Source organism: Kogia breviceps, chromosome X, assembly GCF_026419965.1.
Source record: "Kogia breviceps isolate mKogBre1 chromosome X, mKogBre1 haplotype 1, whole genome shotgun sequence".
Taxonomy (NCBI): Eukaryota; Metazoa; Chordata; class Mammalia; order Artiodactyla; family Physeteridae; genus Kogia; species Kogia breviceps.
This window is the reverse complement of record NC_081330.1, coordinates 116,526,037-116,550,742: the sequence shown is the minus strand read 5'-3', so window position 1 is coordinate 116,550,742 and position 24,706 is coordinate 116,526,037. Positions and strand designations below refer to the sequence as shown.

Below are 24,706 nucleotides of genomic sequence, written 5' to 3'. Positions count from 1 at the left end.
TAGAAGAGAATATAGGCAGAACATTCTCTGATATAAACATACCAGTGTTTCTTAGGTCAGTCTCCCAAGGCAATAGAAGTAAAAACAAAAGTAAACAAATGGGACCTAACCAAACTTACAAGCTTTTGCACAGCAAAGGAAACTAGAAACAAAACAAAAAGACAACCTACTGGGAGAAAATATTTGCAAATGATGTGACCGACAAGGGCTTAATTTCCAAAATATACAAGCAGCTCATACAACTCAATAACAAAAAGAAACCCAATCAAAAAAAATGGGCAGAAGACCTAACTAGACATTTCTCCAAAGAAGACATACACATGGCCAAGAAGCACATGAAAAGCTGCTCAACATCACTAATTATTAGAGGAATGCAAGTCAAAACTATAATGAGGTACCATCTCACACCAGTCAGAATGGCCATCATTAAAAAGCCTACACATAACAAATGCTGGAGTGGGTGTGGAGGAAAGGGAACCCTCCTACCCTGTTGATTGGAATGTAAATTGGTACAGGCACTATGGAGAACAGTGTGGAGACTCCTTCAAAATCTAAAATAGAGTTGCCATATGATCCAGCAATCCCACTCCTGGGCATATATCTGGAGAAAACTCTAATTTGAAAAAGGTACATGCACCCAACGTTCTTAGCACTATTTACAATAGCCAAGACATGGAAACAACTTAAATGTCCATTGACAGATGAATGAATAAAGAAGATGTGGTATATATACACAATGGAATACTACTCAGCCATAAAAAAGAATGAAATAGTGCCATTTACAGCAACATGGATGAGCCTAGTGGTTATACCAAGTAAAGTAAGTCAGAAAGAGAAAGAGAAATACCATTTAATATCACTTATATGTGGAATCTAAAATATGACACAAATGAACTTATTTATGAACCAGAAACAGACTCATAGACCTAGAAAACAAACTTAGGGTTACCAAAGGGGAAAGGGGGGGCAGGGATAAATTAGTTTAGGATTAGCAGAAACAAACTACCATATATAAAATAAACAACTAGGTCCAACTGTATAGCACAGGGAACTATATTCAATATCCTGTAATAAGCCATAATGGAAAAGAATATGAAAGAGAATATATATGTGAATAACTGAATCATTTTGCTGTACACCAGAAACTAACCGAACATTGTAAATCAACTATACCTCAATTAAAACAAAAGCGAAAGCAAGCCCCTCTGATGATACTGATGCATGCTCAAGTTTGGAAACCACTGGTTTAGGCTAGGACATAATGTGAAGTCAGGTTTTCGGGACCAGCTAATTTTGTTTTGATCTAACCAGGCTGCCTACCTATGACTAGGAGCATCAGGAGTATGTCACTGGTCACAAACATGGTTACAGGGCAAAGGGGGTAGATGGCTCGGCACAGGGTCACTCCACCACTGCAAAAACAAGTCTTGATATAACCAGAGAAGGCATTTCTTCCAGTTATGATGGAGAGCTCTGTCCAGAAAGTCCATGAGGACTGCCTCTGGTTTAGCCACCTGGGGGCCTTGTTCTCACACAGGAAAGTGACTTGCAGAATTTTACTGGGTACCTGACGGTCAGATGAGCAGGAGTCAGGGACCTGGGTCCAAATCCAAGCTCTCACTTTTACTAGCTGAGTTTCCTCGGACAAGTTACGACAGTTCTTGCCTGTAGACTAGGGTTAATGATACATACTGCTTAGGGTTGGTGGGGGATTAATTGAGGTCATGTGCAATATACCTGGCACAGAGCAGGTGCTTAATAAAGGAATGCTGTCACCAGGGTCCTTGGATGTCTCAGGACTGCTCAGGAAGGACCACTGGGGGGGGGGAATATGTAACCATACATGACCTTTTCTTGTAATGTTAAGATGGTAGAAATAGGCAGGAAAAATGTAATTAAGATTTGTACTATAGGAAAAAAAAACTGAAGATGAATTTTAATGACGCTAAGTTCAGCACAGGCCTTACATTGAATTATCTGCTAAGATTCAAATTATCTAAATAGGAAAGCTATTTTTATGAGTTAAAATATTATATTGGCAGATTCATTGTAATGCTGTGCTATCAAAGAGTGATGTTAAAATTTAAATTATTTTGAAGTGTGACCCTGGTAAGTGTAATCCTTAAAAATTCACTTATAAGTGCACATAATAAGAGTTAGCTTCTGTGAGACTTTTGTAGTGTCTGGCAGTTGTATAAAATTGATTTCATTACGGACAAAGAGGTCTTTTGTGTTAAAAGGGGAATATTTTTATGTTACTTGGTAACCCATGATTTAGATTGATGAGTTAGAGGTTTTTAATGCCCCCAAAATAATCTCTGCCCCTTTTTCTTAAGCTAATGCCAACCAACAATTACCATTTATGAGATGATCATAAAAAATGAACAGAGAAAAGCATTCTGGCGTCTTCTCTACCTATGTTTGGGTGGGAGTTTTCCAGAAGAATGAGAAATATCAGCTCTTATTGTCTTTTCAGTATGTCAAACAGACTCAGTTAATCCCATGCTTGACCGACTATGGGGCTGAGGAACTGCAAAGTCGAGTGTCACACAATTCGTGTGAAAACATGAGGGTTATGGGATCCACAGACCGTGACTTAGTTAACTTGAATTTTATTTTTTAATGAGAATAACAATGAGCTTTGCAGGCTGATTTAGAGTCTCCACATCTAACTACATTAGAACTTAATACCCATGAAGTGTGAGTTAGAAAAACGAAATTTTTCAGTACGGTAAATAAACTGAGGAGGCTGGAAACCAGATTGAAGTCTGTAGCCTGGAAAATCAACAGAGACTAAAAATAGTAAGATTAGAGGCGACATTCAACCATGGACCAGCCAAAGGTGGTTTTTAAGTACCACCAAAGGAGAAACCAGGCCATCATATGATAGGTTTAAAAAAATATGTGTCTGGAGAACATTCTGTTTCTTCTGTAGGTGTGGAAGGGCACACCTTCCCTTAAAATGTAGATTTGGTTTTCCAAAGTTTTGATTTTTCATGTTCTTTCTCTTGCTAGAATTAAGAGGACACTGCCACTGATTTCTAAGGGAAATGCTGGCTTAATCTACGTGAAATTGAGAATTCACCTTGATGACATTTGACTGAAGGCTTTAGAATGCAGTTGCTGTTTCTAAATATTAAGCAAATCAGGCAAACAGCTCCGGCGAGCTCTTAGCAAGTAGCCAGAGGATCCCCTTTAGAATAGGCACATAAAAGGATTACAGGGTCCGGAGAAAGAACACAGAGGAGTGTGTTCTGAAATAATCCTTATGCTCTGGGAGCCATCTTGTTTAAATGGCGTCACCTTAACACCGAGGTTCTTGGTAGGTGTTTGCTCACAGGCCTAAAACTTTGTGCCTGTGGAGTTTTTGAAAACAGTATTAGTTGGGAAAGTCCTAAATATTGCAAAAACTCCAGATGACAGGCCTGAGCTGTATGTGACTGTCGTGAGCTCCTGACTTACCAGGGGACTGCCAAGTCCTTAGGAGTATCGTTTTTCTTTGTTTGGAATTCCCTCTTCTTATTCCAGAGCTCTCAATAAAGGCCCTGTGTGAGCAGGAGAACGTGCACTGAGTGAGTAGAATTGATAGTCCTGTCTGGCTTCTGCGGTTAAGGGAGGTTGAATGCCGGTAAGTATCCCCCCCCCCTCCCGCCGCCCCCGCCATAGAAGAGCAGGGAAGTGGAAGTGGATGGTCAGCCCGAGACCATTGGTGACACGAGACTTACGTAGCTTAAAAACCGGTGTTCACAAAAACAGATGAAATCTTGGATCTCATTGTATGGTATGTGGACTGCAATGTGAGAAAAGGAGATTACGGATGTTAGTATAATTAGGACATTGCTGATTATAAAAAGAAATACAAAATAAGTCCAATTTCTCACATTTCCTTTTCATTTGGGCGAAAAACTCTCTCAGACTTTCCTTGACAGAAATTCAACTCGGCAGACATTGAATACCAACCATGCCAAGCGCTAAGCCCTGGGTGTTCAAAGATGAATGTGACTCAGTCCCTGACCCAGAGAGCACTTAATCTAACGGAGAATAGCCATTGTTAATGCTGATTTTATGCACTAAAAGTATTTTTTTGTGATAATATTTGAGGCCCAATGACCAAAAATATCTTCTTTATTAAAATTCTCACATGATTCGTCCCCTGTGAGGCCAAGCCTGTGTTACAAAGGCATGGGCAAAACCAACAATTTCTATGTGGACTGTGGATCCAAATGTGAAACAATAAAGATTCTAGAGGAGAACATTAGACACTATCTTCATGACTTCAGGGTAGGCAAAGATTTCTTAAATAGCACACAAAATATGCTTATCAAAGATGGAAAAAGTGGTCACATTAGACTACATTAAAATAATTTCAGTTCATTACCTGATACCATTAAGAAAATGAAGTCTGGGGAATGGAAGAAGACTTTGCAATACGAATATTCAACAAAGGATTTGGGTGTGGACTATATAGAGACCTTCTATAAATTCATAAGAAAACAGGTAGATTACCAATAGAAATGTGGGAAATAGAGTTGAGTAAGCACTTCACAAAAGAGGATGTTGGTTGTCTTGATTGGAGATAGTGACTGGAAGGGAGCACAAGGGCCTCCAGGGGTTCTGGTCATAATGTTGGCTATGTGGGTGTGTTTACTCTGTGAAAATCCTTCAAATTATGATCGGTGCACTTTTCTGTAGGTATGTTATAATTTCATTGAGAAAGTGTACATAAAGAAAAGGCCTTGTTGTCTAGGATGAGGAATGTGGCAAAGTATTTTCAGACGTTATCTCTTGTTGGAGCATTGCCTCTACTATGGAAGCAGAGGAAATGTTGAGAGCATGGGCTTTGCTTGGTTGGTAGGGCAGGTCCAGTTTGTGCAAGAGTCCTACACAAGGAGTGCCAATGTCTTGGGTTAGCAGAAGGCCTTTGGCTACCAATATCCTGAGAAGGGAGGAGGAAAAAACATTTATGGAGAAAGCACTAGAAACAAGCTTGATTACTTTACAATTTCGTGGAGAGCTAACTCAGCCTGGAAGCCTGTTTAAGCCACCATTGATTGATCACTTACCATGTATTGCGGCCTTGGGATAGGGACTTTCTGTGCATCAAAATATTTGATCCTCACCACAACCCTGGAAGGTAGGTGCTATTATTTGTCCAGATTTACAAATGAAGAAACTGGGGCTTAGGGAGAGTAAGTAACTTGCTTAAGTTCCATCTAGAAAGTAGCAGCAAGCTGCAACTGGAACCCACATCTTTGTGATTGAAAGCTCACCCCCTTGACTTTATTATTTTGCCTTTTTGGGCGGCAAAACCAATTTTATCTGAGCATAGTGAGAAGAAAGAATAATTACCCTGTATACACACACACACACACACACACACACACACACATATATCAAATTTTGATGATCATAGGCACTTTGAAACGGATTTTAAAGTCTGAGGTTTGTTGTACTATAGGTTATGAACTGGAGTTTTCCTTCTCTGTTGTAGCATGGTTAGGAGCACCTGGATGGGGGTGAGAGGAGACTGAGAAATCTTCCAAGAAACAATGCAGATTATCATGGGAATACACTTATATGGGTGACCCGTGAGCCCTTCTCAGTGCTTTAGGGACATTGTAATAACGTGAGCAATTGCCTTTGATAGGCTTTGTTTTCTGCTCATTAATGACTCTGCAGGTTCGATTTTATACTTCTCACCACTAATAGAAATACAGAGATACATAAAATGGATGCAGCCAACTGTCTGTCACAACACTGTCTGCACATCAACATTCTCCTGCCCGCTTGGGTTTGAAGAGAAGGAGAGGAGAAGGGAAAGAGTATGATGAGGAACCTGTGTTAGCCGAATTTGTTTCAAAAGCCAAATTCTGGTACAGAAGCCAGAATTTTGACACATAAAAATGATTGATATTTGTGTTCCGTTAGGGTTTGGGGATTGCCCTACTTAGCATACACGTGTCCTCTTTTCCCCTTCTCGTGATACATAGAGCACGTTGGGTGCACACTCAGGCACATATTTAATATTTTGAGTTCTTTTGTCCCCCAGGGTGTTCACGTTTGCAGCCTGTGGAGTGTTTATAGCATCACAAGAGCAATGCATCCCCAAATGAAATTTGGATTACTTACTTTCAAATGTGTCTCCCCAGCAATCCAATGACTGTGGAAGCAATACGGTGGAAAGGCACATTATCTGATTTGAATAGAAATATATGTGGGTTTGATTTTAGAGATTTCTATTTATTAAAAAAAGAAATCTTCTTTTATCCTTGGGGCTAGTTGTCCCACTTTTATTGCTGTGATAATACACAAGAAAGAAACAAGTTGAAGTAATTGAAAATGCCCACATCGAGCTCACCTTAGTTTATCTTAGTTATATGAACTTGTTTGATGTACAGATGCTTATAGGAGACTGGACAGAAGCTCTGGGTTCCTTTTTTTTGAAATGTAGAACTTCTAGTTTAGAAGTAGATTCTGCTTTAGGGAATATGTAGTTATTTATTAATTTGATTAGCACTGTACATTGTATCTTGAAGCTATTCAAAGTACTGTAGGAGCATCTGTTGTACCATCATTTGCAGGCTGCTAGGTTGTTTCAGAAATAAATACCAAATGCCTTGACAACTGCACTTTGGCATAGCTCGATGTAGGCAGTGCCATGGTGCTGTGTGGGAATTCTTTGTCTTGGCTTCATGTTGGTAAATTGATATTCTCAGGTACATCCAAGGTGTTATTTTGTGGGGAGGGTAGTTTTTATTGAGTCTTGGCTTTCCTAGTTCCTTATTTAATGAAATAGTGACAGCTGTCATTTTCTACCTTCAAACAATAGCATCAGTGATTTTATAAACAGAAAATCATTTTCCAGGTGGGCTTGTGTCCATGCTGGCAACCATTTTATATACATGGCCTCATTTTAAATGGCGAGAACTTTGAATGTGTACATGGACAAGTTTTCAGACAATTTGGGTAGGCTTTACATTCTTGCTTCTCTATTTCCTGTCTAAACAACGTCTTCCGTGTCCATAGCATGTTTATGCAACACTGAATAAAAACTTCTAATGGGAAATTTCTTACAGGTGACCTCCCTGAGAGGCTGGGCTGTGAAGAAATCTTAAGAAACCCGACCCTGATGAAATTGCCTCCGTTGAGAATATTACTCAGTGCAGAAACAAGGAATAGAATTCTGCTATTTTTGGTTATTGAAAAAATGAATTCTGGGTTTTTTTTGTGTGTAGTTGGCAGAAAACATTAACCCCGGCAGAAAGTCCAGTCTCAGTTGGAAATTGAACTTTTGGTTTCTTTGAATTAGGAGAATCTTGGAGAAGAGGATGTTAAAATATTTTTTATATGAACCTCAAGCAACTTGGAATCGGTTCTGCTGTCTGCATATCTTTTCTAGACGTATCTTTTCCAGGGTTGTCTGTCTCTACATGTAATTTTCTGGAGGCTGGGACTGATTATCAAATGACCTCCAACTCAGCATCACCTGTGGCTGGATACTAATGAATCCTTTTTTAACCTTCCTAGCGCTTTTGGAGAAATCAATCAGTAGAAGGCGGGACACCGAAGCCATACAGAAAGCCAAAGTCCTTTATTCATCGTGCATGAATGAGAGTGAGTAATAAAGAAAATAAATAAAATAATTTACCACCCTTATTTTTCAGAGTTCTATTAATGTTTAAAGATATTGTTTAAGGAAAAAGAGAACTACTAAGAATTCTACTAATACTTAAAGGTGTTGCTTAAAGAAAGGAGCTATTTTCCAAGACTGGATTTTGACTATCCCTGCCTTTTTAAAAAACATTAATTAATTAAGGAAATTTTGGCTGCGTTGGGTCTTCGTTGCTGCGCCGGCTTTCTCTAGTTGCGGTGAGTGGGGCCTACTCTTTGTTGCGGTGCACGGGCTTCTCACTGCAGTGGCTTCTCTTGTTGCGGAGCACGGGCTCTAGGCACACAGGCTTCAGCAGTTGTGGCTTGCAGGCTCTAGAGCACAGGCTCAGTAGTTGTAGCGCACGGACTTAGTTGCTCTGCGGCATGTGGGATCTTCCCGGACCAGGGCTTGAACCCGTGTCCCCTGCATTGGCAGGCGGATTCTTAACCACTGCACCACCAGAGAAGTCCCTGACTACCCCTGTCTTTTTTTTTTTTTTTTTTTTTTTTGGAATTTTATTTTATTTTTAATACAGCAGGTTCTTATTAGTTATCTCTTTTATACATATTAGTATAATATGGGATGGTGGGATGAATTGGGAGATTGGGATTGACATATATATGTATAAAATAGATAACTACCTCATTCTGTATGATAGTCTCTAGGTCCATCCACGTCTCAACAAATGACCCAATTTCATTCATTTTCATGGCTGAGTAATACTCCATTGTATATATGTACCACATCTTTATCCATTCGTCTGTCAACGGGCAGTTAGGTTGCTTCCATGACCCGGCTATTGTAAATAGTGCTGCAGTGAACATTGGGGTGCATGTGTCCTTTTGAATTATGGTTTTCTCTGGGTATATGCCCAGTAGTGGGATTGCTGGGTCATGTGGTAATTCTATTTTTACTTTTTTAAGGAACCTCCATACTGTTCTCCATAGTGGCTGTATCAATTTACATTCCCACCAAGAGTGCAAGAGGGTTCCCTTTTCTCCACACCCTCTCCAGCATTTGTTGTTTGTAGATTTTCTGATGATGGACATTCTGACTGGTGTGAGGTGATACCTCATTGTAGTTTTGATTTGCATTTCTCTAATGATTAGTGATGTTGAGCAGCTTTTCGTGTGCCTCTTGGCCATCTGTATGTCTTCTTTGTAGTAATGTCTATTTAGGTCTTCTGCCCATTTTTTGATTGTGTTGTTTGTTTTTTGAATATTGAGCTGCATGAGCTGTTTATATATTTTGGAGATTAATCCTTTGTCCATTGATTCGTTTGCAAATATTTTCTCCCATTCTGAGGGTTGTCTTTTTGTCTTATTTATAGTTTCCTTTGCTGTGCAATAGTTTTTAAGTTTCATTAGGTCCCATTTGTTTAATTTTGTTTTTATTTCCATTTCTCTAGGAGGTGGGTCAAAAAAGATCTTGCTGTGATTTATGTCAAAGAGTTTTCCTCCTATGTTTTCCTCTAAGAGTTTTATAGTGTCCGGTCTTACATTTAGGTCTCTAATGCATTTTGAGTTTATTTTTGTGTATGGTGTTCGGGAGTGTTCTAATTTCCTTCTTTTACCTGTAGCTGTCCTGTTTTCCCAGCACCACTTATTGAAGAGACTGTCTTTTCTCCATTGTATATCCTTGCCTCCTTTATCATAGATTAGTTGACCATAGGTGTATCGGTTTATCTCTGGGCTTTCCATCCTGTTACATAGATCTATGTTTCTGTTTTTGTGCCAGTACCATATTTTCTTGAATGACCTCCATCTGAATGTTTTGTTGGTAGCTTGATGGAGAAACTAAGAAAATTTTATTTCAGTGGTTGGCTTGGATTCTTCAGGTATCAGTTACTCCGTGGGAAACTTGGGTAGGGTCAGAAGGGCAAACCATATTGCATGTGGTACAGAAACCAGAATCTGGAGGCTAGGTGTGGTTTGAGAAGGACATAGTAACACTCCTTCTCAAAGCAGACCTGTGTCCTTTGGAACCTCCTGGGGCCTAGAGCAATCCGGACTCCCAGGTGGCCAGGCTCCTCCTACTTCTCCATCAGCCTAACATGCATCTTTGTTGAGCACTTTAGGCCCCTCTCAGCATCTTCGGTCTGACTGGATTTAAAAGAGACACCTGACGGCTTCCCTGGTGGCGCAGTGGTTGAGAATCTGCCTGCCAAGGCAGGGGACACGGATTCGAGCCCTGGTCCGGGAAGATCCCACATGCCGCGCAGCAACTGGGCCCGTGAGCCACAACTATTGAGCCTGCGCGTCTGGAGCCTGTGCTCTGCAGCAAGAGAGGCCGTGACAGTGAGAGGCCCACGCACTGCGATGAAGAGTGGCCCCCGCTCGCCACAGCTAGAGAAATCCCTGGCACAGGGCTTTCTTTCTTTCACACGAAGACCCAACACAACCTAAATAAATAAATAAATTAATTAATTAAAATTTTTTTTTTTTTTTTTTTTTTTTTTTAAAGAGACACCTGACATTTTACCTGGTACGCTTCCTCAAGGCTATTGCAGGAAGAAGCCAGTGCCTCTGGGAAGTGTGTTAACTTGTTTACGTTTTGGGGTATTATTTGGTGAGCTGGAAGAGGGCCCTAAAAGATGATAAAAGAGTCTGAAGCAGTAATTCAGTTGTGTTGGGGAGTGATTAGTTTTATTGAGCAGTTTCCTTTAGTTAGGGTTGTTCCTTAGTTTTGCAGAGTGTTCTCAGCTTAACCCTGCTCATTGGCTTGCGTCAGTATAGTGAGCCCATCTTTTACTGTTGGGAATATTGGGCAGGTTCCCTAGTCGGCTCTCCTGCTGAGAACGTCAGGGTTAGACAGTCACACTGACGGATGAGTCATAGGTAGTTCTGTTTCTGTGGTTATGCTCAGTCCACTGCACCTCTCCCTAAAAAAGTTAGGTTGGGACCTTACTGGAATTTTCTCTTGAGAAGATACACTTGCTTTCTAGTTTGGTGATCCAGTTTGCAATTCTAACTCTCTCTTCATATTTGCTCCCTTTCAGAAGCGATCGAAAAAGCAGATGCCAAGCCATTGTTACATATCCTGCGGCACTCACCTTTCCGCTGGCCTGTGCTCGAATCTAATATCGGTCCTGAAGGGGTTTGGTCAGAGAGAAAGTTCAGCCTTCTTCAGACACTTGCGACGTTTCGTGGCCAATACAGCAATTCTGTGTTCATTCGTTTGTATGTGTCCTCTGATGACAAGGTGTCCAACAAACACATCTTGAAGGTATAGTGAGGGCTTCTTCATCATGCTTGTTTAGTCCAAGGTTAGCCTTTTTGGGTTGCCTTCTCAAGGAAAGAGACTCATACCACCTTAGTGAAATGATAAGGTTAAAAATTCTGTTAAACATTAGGATCTAGACTCTTCCCTGCCCACCCCCCACCTCCCACCTCCCCACCCCGCCAGATTTGCAGAGCGTTTCAAGAAGCCGGTGAGTGAGTTTCAAGTGATCTGTGATCTGGCTCTCGAATTTCTACCCTGAGCATGTGTAGGGCCCCTTAATTCTGGTGGGGAGAGATGAGCAAAGACTTTCTGAGCTCTGCTCTTCCTCTCCCCTCACTCCCCTGACCAAGGAGTGAACATGTGCTGCGGTTCATTGTTTTCCTTCACTAACATCTTGTGTGCATGCCTAAAATGTCATTGTCAAGTTGTCTTGAATCTCTTGTCCTTCCTTTCAGAAGATAAGGCAAAACTTGTTCTAAGTGCTTGGTTGCATTTTCTGTTGGGAGAGTAAACATCTCTTCCATAAAGGAGTGGGCCATGAGGACATACCCTGAGGTGGAGTATTACATTGGTAAAATCAGGAGACTGTCAGAAAACTGCCAACAGTGGAAGATTCATCAATCAAAGAACTTGGCAAGAATGCAAATAGCACTTTTCAAATTGTTTTGTCTTTTATTTTATTTATTTAGTTTTTGCTTCTGTGGTTACTTTAGTAATGAAAATTTTGTTGAACCGCTGATTTTTTCCCCCAGTTCTGTTCTTTTTTAAACCAGAAAATATTAATGATATATTGATATTTAAATCATAGAAATATAAAACCTTTAGAGTGTATTATCCTCTCCTGATATGTCAACTTTTAAAAATTTATACCCTGGAATTTATTTTTTGATTTATACCAAGGGGCTGGCAAAGTTTTTTCTGTGAAGGACCAGATAGGAAATATTTTAGGCTGTGCGGGCCATATTATCTCTGTCTCAACAACTCAACTCTGCTGTTATACCTGGTAAAGCAGCTGTAGACAATATGTACATAAATGGGTGTGCCTGTGTGGCGGGCTGGCCTGCAGGCTGTAGTTTGTCCCTCTCTAGTTTAGACAATGGCAGTCTCAATAAAAAAATCTTTACTCACTGAAAGAATTCCCATCTCCTCAAGAGGAAATTCTTTTTTTTTTTTTTTTTTTTTTTTTTTTTTTTTTTTTTGCGGTATGCGGGCCTCTCACTGTTGTGGCCTCTCCCGTTGCGGGGCACAGGCTCCGGACGCACAGGCCTAGCGGCCATGGCTCACGGGCTTAGTTGCTCCGCGGCATGTGGGATCTTCCCGGACCAGGGCACAAACCCGTGTCTCCTGCATCGGCAGGCGGATTCTCAACCACTGCGCCACCAGGGAAGCCCAAGAGGAAATTCTTAGTTACAGAGACAGCTGTATTTCTGTGCTGGGTGATGGAACAACAACGTGACACTGAGACATATTCTAATGCTCTCAGGATAAGACATACTCTTCAATGCTCTGCAATCATGGTGATGGTCCAGTTGACCTCTGTCCCATGTTGATAGATAACTCACTTCAAAAAAACAAACAGGGCTTCCCTGGTGGCGCAGTGGTTGGGGGTCCGCCTGCCGATGCAGGGGACACGGGTTCGTGCCCCAGTCCGGGAGGATCCCACGTGCCGCGGAGCGGCTGGGCCCGTGACCCACGGCCGCTGGGCCTGCGCATCCGGAGCCTGGGCACCGCGACGGGAGAGGCCGCAATGGTGGGGGGCCCGCGTACTGCAAAAGAAAACAAAACAAGCAAACCAGGTTTTAAAACTCTCATTCTTAATTTCAGAACTATTATGGTATCCCTTCCAAACACCTTAAATGGTGTTTTGAAGTAAGTTGGAGACTGTCTTTCAAACTTAAGTTTATGTACTCCATTGCATGATAGATCTTGATTTCCACACAGGTTAATTAATTGCGAATGGTAACCATTTCAGTTTTCACCAATTTCTGGATCTAGTATAAGAACTGAATTCATTTAAACATTTTATTATGGAAAAGAATACAAATAAAAGTAAAAAGAATAGTACTACAAACTCCCGTGTACTCATCAACCCACCTTCAACCGCCAGCAACTTTGGGCTGTTCTTGTTTCATCTGATACACCTCCTTTTGTAGAGGAGGCTGGAACATTGTGTAGCAAATCCAAGGTATAATATCATTGCACTGATAAATACATCAGTGTTTATCTAATGGAAAGGACTATTACAACAACCAAAAAAGTAATTGTAATTCCATAGTTAACATCTAATACCTGGCGAATTTTCAGTTTTCCTGATTGTCTCAAACATGTCCTTTAAAAAAATTAAACAGTTGGTCTTTGATTCAGGTTCCAAATAAGAATCACATGTGCATTTGGTTGGCACATCTATTTTAATCTATAGCATACTAGATTTAACTGATTTCAGGGTAACCTAATAGCTAATGAGAGAAAATTCTTGTTTATAGGAGAATCACAGCTTTAAAAATGCAGGAGAAATAATAGAATTGAAAAGTTAGCATTTTTTAAAATCCCTAATGAATAAAAGAATTAAGGCAACTATCACCGATAGCTTCTAAAGCTATTGGATGGATGGATGATGGAGAAATTCAGGATAGAGAGACCAGACTGACATCAAATGAACTCAGATATTAATGGTAGCATTGCTGAAAGTTGGAAAACCAGATTCTGTGTGCCTCCTGATACCATGCAGTGGTAAGCATATGCTATCACCAATGATGCCAAAAGAAAAGGAAAGAAAAAAAGAACTTGGATCTAATCAAGCCTGTAGTTATAACACCAGCTTACAGGAAACACGGGGAATAGAGGATCACGGCAATCAATTTTTAACAGCTTGCCTTGCACACTTAATATTCAATTAAACTGATCCTAGAAACACTGAACTGTCAATAACAGAACACTTTCCAAATGTAAGGAGGCACTCATGTGCTTACTACCGGTCTCTTCTGCCAAGATGACAGCTTCCTCCAAACTGATGTGTTTGAGCATGGCCTGGCATTTGAGTGCAGTGTGCATTTGCTTTAGTTATGTCCCTGTTTGTACCATTTTATATGAGTGGATATTCACACACCTGAATTTACAAAATAGAGCTATAGTCTTTCTAATCATGACAGAGCTGCCAGAAGTTCAAGCATGTGTCTAGATATTGGTAGGAAGAGCTTTCTTCTGAGACCTGCATAAAACCCAGTGAACCTGATAACAAAAACTAGTGTTTCTGTGGCTGCCAATGTTGTAGAATTTGTGAGTGTTGCTTTTCTTAGAAATAGTTAAAACTATAAAAAATCTAACTGAATATTTGGAGCCCCTGAAGCACCTTTTAAATTTTGTGGAACATAGTTTGAAAAACACTGCCATAGTGGAGCAAAGAGTGTGCTTTGGTGTTAAAGAGATTGAGGTTTGTGGTTTGGCTTTGTGACTTACTCACTGAATGTGTGTGCAGATTGTTTCACTTCTGCCAGTTTCATTGTCCCCCTGTGGAATGAAGGGTGAATTTACTTTTCACTGTTGCTATGAGATTTAAATAGGATGAATTTGGTGACAATTTACAGGATAGATGCTGGTACACAGTAGCACATGACAAAAGGTACCGTTCTTTTAAAGCATGACCAGGCAACTGGTCAGAACCATTTGGGGAATGTTTCTCTTCAATTTCTGTGCCCAACATGTGTCTCAGATCTCAAGTTCAGATGTGCGCGAAATAGCCATTTTCTTTAATCAGTCAGTCTCATCTCTGACTCTGAGCTCCCACCCCCACCTTTTAGTTGGAAACTGAACCAGTCTAGGCCCTTCCGCACTTCCCGGCTACTCCATTTCTCAGCCTTCTCCTAGGGTATTGGGAGACCCTCTGATCGTCAGTCGTGTGTTTCTGAAAAGAAAGCTGCCATCGCAGCCCATGTAGCCACTTCAGGTGTTCCTGTCTGCTGCTGGGGCCCTGGGCCTCCCAACTCCCTCTCACATCCTGCCACTTCTCGAGCCACCTGCTCATGAGAAGCTTTGACTTCTTTGGCTGCTTAGAAGATCCTCTTTTTGCGCTGGGAGAACTCTCTCTTACCCCCAGACTCTTCTCCCTCAATGTATTTAGACTTCCTTTTCCATAACATTCTATTTTCCTCAGTGTTCTTGGGTTTTCTAATCCCACAAACCCATGGGGATAAGAACAGGGGCTCCTTTGGGGAGGCATAGCACTGTGAGCACGCTGCCAGGCGAGCAGGTGGGGCCTTTGGGGGCCTTTCCGATGCACAGATGCGTTCCCATGCCAGGAAATGCAGTTTGGCAAGCAGGGCTTGCTCAAACCCACACAGTGGTCCTCTGTAAAGTTCCCCTGTGGCAAGGTGGCACACGATTCGCCACAGACTTAAATGGGAGAAAGGAAATACACAAATACAGGAAACGACAGAAGAATGCCTCCCATCATATCTCACTACATGTGGTTGGGTTTATTTTGTGTAAGGAGATACCAAGAACGAGGATTTAAAGGACAGTGCAAGACTTTTGAATATACGTGGTCTTGAAAGAGTGTTCGGAAGGCCAGGGTTGTCTCACTGTGTGTTACCAGAACAGTGACTTGAAGTGATCATCACCCAGCGCCTGCATTTGTGTGACTCTTAGCAAAATCCAGAAGGATGATAAGGAGAGACTGTCTTGGAAATGAAGTTGTTTCTAACTTTTTTGTCCTTTCCCTGCATCATACTGTGTGAGATGTTTCTTTTTGTATTACTGTTTTGTTTCCTAGCCTGTGGTGTGTTGCAGTCAGAGAAAAAAATTCGTATTGCCGTTCAGTGTATCAGAGTTCCTAAATATATATTATACTTTCTACTTGCAATATTAAGATCAGTTATAAATGCAAGGATTGAAAAACCTCAGATTACATAGTGTCCTGATATTGGCCTCTTGAGAGAGTCTTTTGCCTCAAGAGTGTATCTGGTTCTAATGAGATTTAGTTGACAGACCTTATTCAATCTGTTTGGTGTATTTAAGATGTTCCCTAGAAACTGTAGCAGTCTGAAGGTTTAAAACAGGTCCGGGAACTTCACTTGAATCATCTACACTTTTACAATAGGTGGATTTAACTTCATTTCATCAGAGGGAAGCTTTGGCTTTCTTGATATTGTCTACACAGTTTCCTTTCCTTTGAGACTGAAGCTCAAAAAATTCTCCAAGTGGTCTAAATCTAATTGAAACCCAAAGCATCTTAATCGTAATATTATGTTTCATGTTCCTGGCTTGCTTAATTTTTGGAAGAAATGGTCGTATAATGGGAATTGGGATAGGATGAAGCCAGGCTGGCTTGTGATTTGGTTGTTTGGGGCCAATTAGGGAAGAAGATTGAACACAATAATTTGAGGTTTTTAGCAATACACCCAGGCAAGATGGATATTATGAAAACATCTTTTCCCCCCAATTTACTTAACTTTTTAAATGTGTGAATAAGATTTAAGGTAGAAAATCTGCAGCTGCATTCAGTTTTATTCAGTCTTTGGGCAGTTGCTGATACTCAAGAAAACAGAAAGAACAACCATAGATTTAGAGAAGGTTCTGGAACTAAAAAATTTTTTATTTAAAAATTTATATACAGTTAAATTCACTTGTTTTTAAATTCACTTTTTGTGAAGCACAAGTCTGTAAGTTTTTACAAATGCATGGAGTCATGTAATCACCACCATAAGAGAGAGAATGAACCCATCACTCCCTCAAAATTTACCTCGTGTTGCCCCTTTGTAGTCATCCACTCTCGCCATCCCCAAACCCTGTTCTCCATCCCTGCAGTTTTGCCTCTTTTGGAATGTGATTACAATTTGCCCACGCTGTTGCATGTATCAGTAGTTCATTCCTTTTTATGAGTGGGTAGTAGTCCATTGTGTATCACAGTTTATCCATTTGCCAGTTGAAGAACATTTGGGTTGTTTCTAGTTTGGGGCAATAATGAATAAAGTTACCTGCAGGTTTTTGCATGAGCATAAGTTTCATGTATCTTGGGTAAATAGCTAGGAAGTGAGATTGCTGGGTCACATGTAGGTTTATGTTCAATTTTACAAGAAACCGTCAGACCAATTTCCAAAGTGGCTCTGTCATGTTGCATTCCCAACAACAGTGTGTGAATGATCTAGTTCTTCTACATCCTCACCAGCACTTGGCATTATAAGTTTTTTGTTTTTGTTTGTTTTTGCCATCCTAGTACATGTATAGTGGTGTTCCATTGTGGGTTTAGTTTACATTTTGCTAATGACTAGTGATGTTCGGCATCTTTTCATGAATTTATTTTCCGTTTGAATATTTTTTTGGTGAAGTGTTTCTTCAGATCTTTTGTCCACTTTTAAATTGGGTTGTTTGTTTTCTTATTGAGTTGTGACTCTTTATATATGCTGGGTATAAGTCCTTTGTCATATATGTGATTTTCAAATTTTTTCTCCGTGTCTGTAACTTGTCTTTTTCATTCGCTTAACAATGTCTTTCACAGAGCAAAAATATTTAATGATGATGAAGTCCAATTTATTTTTTCGTTTATGGATCTGATTTTGGTGTCTAAGAACTCTTTGTCTAACCCCAGATCAAAGATTTTCCCCTATGTTTTCTCTTAGAAGTTTTATAGTGTTAGGTTTTACATGTAGGTCTATGATCCATTTTGAATTAATTTTTGTACAAGTTGTGAGATGTGGGTTGAGATTCATTTTTTTTTTTTTTGGCAGATGGATGTCTGATTGTTGTAGCTCATTTTCTGAAACGACTGTATTCTTCCCTTTGATCGCCTCTAAGGTGCTGAAAGTCATTTTTTTAATTTTAAAAAATATTTATTTTCTTTAACTTTTTGGTTGCATCAGGTCTTAGTTGTGGCATGCAGGATATTCGTTGAAGCATGCGGGACCTTTTGTTGTGGTGAGGACTTCTCTCGTTGTGGCATGTGGGTTTTCTCTCTCTAGTTACGGCGCTCAGGCTCCAGGGCACTTGGGCTCTGTAGTTTGCAGCACGCGGGCTCTCTCGTTGAGGCGTGCGAGCTCAGTAGTTGTGGCGCATAGGCTTAGTTGCCGCGCAGCATGTGGGATCTTAGTCCCCTGACCAGGGATCGAACCCACGTCCCCTGCATTGGAAGGCGAATTCTTTACCACTGGACCGCCAGCAAAGTCCCAGTGCTGAAAGTTTTAATTCAAGAAATTATGCTATACTTTTCTATAATAATAATTCTAGATATTTAGTTGTCTGATTATTGTTTGTATTTTTATCACCTATCTTAAACTTTCCAGAGAGGGTTCTAAAGTTTGCAAAGTTTTCTCCAAACAAAATTATTATTGATTCCTTTCCCCCCAAAAATGGTGCAATACAGCATTTTAGGGAGAGGGAGGTGGACAGTCTGGTTAATCAGCTGGATGTGGATTGGCATTTTGCAAAATACTGCAGCGAGAAGAATAGTGGATCTGGTGATGGAAGACAATGATTCTCCTCTGAGCTCTGCCCAACTGTGTTACCCTGGGCAGAAGTCACATGACTTCTTTGGATTTCGTTTCTCCACCCACCAAATAAGGGGGAAAATCAGATAATGTCTAAGACCTATCCCAACTCAAATATTATAGCTTTGAGGCTATTCAGTATTGTTAGAAACTCAAAAGGGTTAGAAACCATGAATCAGGGGAGGAGGGGCAGGTCTCTGATACTTTATAACGGTCATTGCTGAGGTGCCTACTTGCATGTAGCTCTGATTGCATTGAATTGTTTTTGTAATGGTAACACATGCTCTAAATATGGCTGGTATGCAGATCTCATGACTCTTGTTAATAACATGGTACCTAAGAATTTACAGTGCAAGCAAATGCTTTGTTTTTTGTTTCAACAGCTGGACCAAGCAGCGCTCTCCCTAGCTGTGAGGGAAGACTACCTTGATAATAGCACAGAAGCCAAGTCTGTAAGTTTTTCTCATTCAACTCTGTACCTTGCCAGGCACTGTCGGGTTCATAAATTGTTCTCACATTCCCAACTTTTTACTAGAATTGAGCAGTGTGGGTGTTTGATGACCATATTCCCAATGTAGGAAGCAAAGGGCTTTCATTTCGGCAGATAAATGACACTCCCTGTTTTCTGGAAGTCTGAAAATGAAGGCTGTATGAGTTTGTGCGCTCAGCGCCCTCATGATCAAGCTGGGAAGACAGCACACACCCAAGTTGAGTAACCAAAGAATGAGCATGCAGCCGTTCCTCAGAAGTGCAGAGAGCTCACAGTATATTGCAGAAGCGTGGGCGTGGACACCCGGTCGACCAGTGGTTCCCAAATTGAACTGCTTAAGAGTCACCTGGGAAGCTTCTATTAAATGTCGATTCTTGGGCCTCAGCATTGGAAAGTGGGATTTAGTAGACTTGAAGTGAGGCCCAGCAATCTTTTTTTAACTGGTGCCACAGGTTAATTTAAGGTTAACGAGAACCAGACGGGATCAATCTGGTCAGACTTCTTCGGTTGGCTTGGAAACCTAGTAGTTTCCTGGAGGTTGGATTAGAGCTGGTTCATTCCTAACACTTTCAATTCATTTGGGAACCTCTTTTGAACTTCCAAAGGAGCCTCAGACCCAGGGGAACCTTGACCAGGGAGTGCTCAGGTTTCTGGCCTAGCCTGAGAATGCAGGAACTTTGACAGGGAAGTGCAGGCTCACAGTGGAAGTCCCTGCTCCTTTGCTGATAGGAAAGCCTATATCTAGAAGGTTCTGGAGGGCAGGAAGCTAGCCAAGATCCTAGGCAACTTTCTGGCTGAGGACACTCATGGAAGAAGGTTGGCGAGTTTTCCTTCTTGAAAGTGGACAGAATGAACTTTTGCCAATCTGGGGCACCCCTGTTTCTGCTGGGGTCACCACCCTACAAGCAGCCATGCTTGAAATCTTGTCCCTGTCCTGTAACCAATCAGTCCTGTAGACTCTGCCTTCAAAGTATCTCTTCCACCTAGCCCCTCCTTTCTGTCCTGTCTGTCCACCTGGCCCTCCTTTCTGTCTTGTCCGCCCACCTAGCCCCTCCTTTCTGTCCTGTCTGCCCACCTAGCCCCTCCTATCTGTCCTGTCCGCCCACCTAGTCCCTCCTTTCTGTCCTGTCCGTCCACCTAGTCCCTCCTTTCTGTCCTGTCCGTCCACCTAGTCCCTCCTTTCTGTCCTGTCCGCCCACCTAGTCCCTCCTTTCTGTCCTGTCCACCCCAGGGCAGATCCCTGTTAAGTCTCCTTTTAGCTGTTCACTCCTCTCCTCTTTCCATTGCCTCCTTAGCGCCACCACTTGACAAGGTCTCTTCTCAAAGTGCAGCTCCCACAGTGCTTTTGCTCACAAGCGAGACTCTAAATTCTGTAGAGGGAGGGAGTTCAAGGCCCCTTCATGACCTGGTCCCAAACCACCTTTGCTGTCTCACCTATTTTTATTTTTCCCATAACAAAGCAGCTTGCACACCTCACAGGAGGACTCCTCACCGCTTCTGAACCAGTCTTCTTTAACTGCTATGTCCCCGGTTTCTTGAGGCTGGAATTTTCCAGTTCTCGCGTTTCTAAGCACTTAGCAGCTTTATGAAGGACCTCATTTTGGTCTTGCTAGTGTTACAGTTAGTAATGACGTGTTTATCTCCCTCACAGGGAGAACCAGACTCAAGTATTGTTTAATTTTTCATCTGTACCTCCCAAGTGCACAGAAGGCCTAGCAAGACATCGTGCATATGTATTGATTGAATAAATATTTTTGGAATTGAACTGGGAATTGCAAAACATTTCTAACTAAGGCTATTTGTGAAGCTTGCTTACTGATTCAACAAATAATTATTAAGGGCCTGCTGTATGCCAAGCACCATGCAGGTGTTGAGGTCATAAACATCATAAGAATAGCTATGCAAGATCAAGGTTACATTAGGAAATCTTATTCCCATAGCATAACTATGAAACAGTTTAATATCCGGTGTATTGAGTTCTCACAAATAGATCTGAAAGGAGAGGTGACCCCCAGCAAGATTCCTTAGTTCCCACAAAGTAAGGTCCCCTCTCCAATAGTACGTGAATAGCCTGAAAATGGGTTTATGAACATGCAGGGAGGAAATTCTATATTTGCTAGGTTTCTCTTTATCATTCTTCTCTTCTTTCCCTTTTTTCCCTGAGCTAGTGAGGAGAAGTCTGTAAAAACCATACAAAACTGAAAAGACACAGGGCTTCGATCACTGGTCTTTTGTTTTTAGTATGGAGGTGGGTAAATTGAGCTGGAAGAGAATAAATCACAGTTGCCGTTAGTCTTCATGGATCATGTCTCCTGATTTTAGTGACAGTTCTTTCCCATTATTTTATTAAAGTGTCACTTGCCTGGAAAGAGGAGTCTGACCTTTAACTTTCTATTCTGGTCTCATCTGTAGATGTTTCATGTATCCATAATATCGCTAGTTGCCAGCAAACTAATTCTCTTGATCCTTGGCGGCCAGACATTTCTGTCTCTCATGGAAACAGTACCCAAGTAGCCATCATTCTTCTTTGTCCCAAGGTGGTAGGTGGGTGGTTGGTATCGCATGATGCCTGTACCATACTTCGAGTACAGAGTGAAAATGAAGGGCATTTATTTCCGCTTGCTGTTTCTGCTCTTATGTGCCCTTGAAACATCCTTCCTAATAGGCTGATGTCATGGTCACCTGCTTCTTTATCTCTTACAGTATCGGGACGCCCTTTACAAGTTCATGGTGGATACTGCCGTGCTTTTGGGAGCTAATAGATCCCGAGCAGAGCATGACATGAAGTCGGTGCTTAGGTTGGAAATTAAGATAGCTGAGGTAAATCTTAATCTAAAATCTGTTATTGTTTTCTTCTCTATATTTTAAAGGCAATATATCTTGAATGAAAATATATATAAAAAATCATTCTGTGGCATTGTTCTTTCGGTTCAAGGTAGAACTTATAGCATCCCCCTCTGGGAAGTAACAGGGAGAAAAACTATGACAGAAAGAAGAGCTCTTCATTCCTTCTCCGTCTCTGTTTGAAGCCCATTCAGTGTCCACATGCTGCTCAGCTGTGGCCAAAGAATAGCAGCAGGGAGAGACTCTATGTTTTCCTAGAGGAACTCCTATTTGGCCTCAACTGAAGAATATATATTGATAAATCGTTATTGATTTGGCTTGAGTGGAAGGTTATTTTTAGTCTAGTCTACTCTTTACACCCTTCCTACTCAGAAGTCAGTCTGATCTAAGATAGGGGCTTTGGGAAGTCTATCCACCCATACTGGACACATAATTTGATGTAGAAAGTATATAGGGCAGGCTGGTAAGCATTTATTAGCTTCCTTTCTAGTGCTACTTTGTACCTACCCCACTCTAATGAATGTCATTGTGTCATGTGTTGTGTTCTGTGTAAGTCACCTTTTAAGTTTTTTCAGGCTCATGGCGGAGGCAAAAAGATATAAGAACAAACTTGAGGGAGAGTAATCAGAAATCCTAAATGGTTAGCTTTGTTCAAAGAATAACTTTTCTAGAAGAACAAAGAATAAAATCTCTATACATTCCCAGGACTGGAGGGAACAAATATGGTGAAATTTGCTTGTGGAGATATACTTGTAGTGAAAAAAGTGATACTTTTGTTAAGAAGTGGTTGCATATAGGTTGGTAGTCTTCTATAACAGAAGTTGGTAGAAATCCTGAAGTGCGTGGGAGTCCAAGTGTTGCTTGGTTTTGTGTTTGGCGAGGTGCGGTGGGGTGTTGAAGTGAGGAGTAGGCTGATAGGGTCAGGAGGAATTGGCCTCTTGGCTGCTCTGGTGTACATGTGTATCTTTCTGTAGACCCCTAGTTGCAGAGCAAAAAGTTCATCCCTGCATGTCACCTTTGAAGACTGTAAAGACTGCTGCAGATGTTCTGGAGTCAAAGACTGTGCCTCTAAGCCAGTCTAGAGGCCATCTGGATTCCCTTCCCAGGCAAATAGGAGACCCAGCAATCTAATTTGGACCGAAGCTCTGATACAGGGGGAAAGGCCTTGCCTTGAGCCAGGGATCTGGACCAAAAAGGCAACTAAAAACAGCTGGGCTGAGGCAAGACTGGGAATTATCAAGAGGTTAAATGAAGTAACAAATCCATGGGGCGGGGGAGTAGCTGGCAGAGAGCTGAAAACAGCTCTGAGGTCAAAGGGCTCCAGCCTGGCCCTGCAAAGCTGAGTAGAGGGAGGAGGAGTGTGAACATTCTCTGAGGCAATGATTTATTAATAAATAGAGCCAGGAGACTGCTTGTGAGTTATAGGAAGTCTCTCCTGTGGAGGGTGAGGAGGGAGAAGCTGAGGACACCGAAGCATTTAGAAAAGAGGGTGTAGATGTCTGCCACTCAGCCTTCTGTGATTTTGTCTTGACCAATCCATGGTGTGTGGGTTTTTGGCCAGCCGGTAATGCTTATATGTGTCTCTTACATCCCAGGTCACTAGGGACCTTCAGAACTAGTGGGGCACATCATCCTAGGGAAACTTCTGAAGCTGGGGAGACAGGACAACGTAGTCAAGTCCCCCACCCAAAGTTCTTATAAACACAGCCATGGAAGTGTGCATTCAGCCATTCCCAGCTAGGGATGTGTGCATGAGGGGAGGTCTTGTTGATGGCGTGGCCCTTGGGATTAGAGGCAAGTGGAGTTTTTTTTGCTTTTTGTTCTTTTAAAATTTATTTATTTATTTATTTATTTTTGGCTGCATTGGGTCTTCGTTGCTGCACGCGGCCTTTCTCCGGTTGCGGCGAGCAGGGGCTAGTCTTTGTTGCGGTGCGCGGGCTTCTCGTTTTGGTGGCTTCTCTCATTGCAGGGCACGGGCTCTAGGCATGCTGGCTTCAGTGGTTGTGGCTCGCGGGCTCAGTAGTTGTGGCTCGCGGGCTCTAGAGCGCAGGCTCAGTAGTTGTGGCTCACGGGCCCAGTTGCTCGGCGGCATGTGGGATCTTCCCGGATTGGGGCTCGAACCCGTGTCCCCTGCATTGGCATTCGTAACCACTGCGCCACCGGGGAAGCCCCCAAGTGGAGTTTAATTGGAAAGACTTGAAAAAGAAAACGAATCATAGGCAAAGTGTTGAATTACGGTTCAAACCATGACGGTGGTGTTGATGGGTAGGGGTGCAAGGGTAGGAGAGTCCTGTGTGAGTTGGAAGGTGGCAAGTTTAATGCAAGGGAATCAGATGATGGACGGTCTTAAGGCAAGGTCATTATGCGGTCAGGGGCATGTGGGGCTACTGCCTGTCCACGGAAGTGATTAAGATGGCCCTTGAGGAAGATGATTGTTGTTGCTGTTCTCAGACTAAACGTGGCAGAGGTTAGAAGCTTAGATTTGGTGTTGGCAAAATGGCCAAGAGCATAAGTATTGGGAATGGAGGAGTGTGAAGAGTCAGGGCTGTAGATGCAGACTTGGCAATATGTCTGGGTGGTAGCACTGGGGCCAGGGGAATCTCAAGGCCAGAGAAGCCAGAGGGAAGACAGGAAGTGCGGGAATGAGCTGTTGACAGAATGGTCCCAGGTGGCAGTGGTGTCCAGATAGTCGGGTGCTCTTCAGTGAGAATGTTCCCCTAGGGATGAAGAGGTGGTCTGTAGTCCATGAACTATGGAGGTCATTACCTGGACACCACAGGTGAAGGTGCAGTGTTTGTCTCAACTGCTCAACCTTAGTTTGGCTGTCAAGCCCGAGCCAGTAACAGATTTTGTCCATCTGCATTATAGGGATGGGAGGGATTCGAGTAGTTATTTTTGTACTGAGGACAGTGTTTCACACTGAGCAGGACAGCAAAGTTTCTTTTTATTTTCTTAATCTTTCCTGAAGCGATATCTTTTCCCCCTCTCTCCCAAATGGTTCATTTGAAAAAAATAACCAAA

The 24,706-nt window shown here is 41.9% G+C and overlaps 1 protein-coding gene across 2 annotated transcripts in view; it reads left to right on the top strand.

The window, feature by feature from the left end:
• PHEX (phosphate regulating endopeptidase X-linked) overlaps positions 1-24,706 on the top strand; it is a 199,425-nt gene that overhangs the window by 32,783 nt on the left and 141,936 nt on the right. For both annotated transcript variants that reach the window (XM_059051149.2, XM_067023429.1), the window contains 4 exons: positions 7,528-7,614; positions 10,650-10,876; positions 18,735-18,803; positions 21,545-21,661. In XM_059051149.2, coding sequence (XP_058907132.1) covers positions 7,528-7,614; positions 10,650-10,876; positions 18,735-18,803; positions 21,545-21,661 — 500 coding nt within the window. The remainder of the gene's footprint in view (positions 1-7,527; positions 7,615-10,649; positions 10,877-18,734; positions 18,804-21,544; positions 21,662-24,706) is intronic.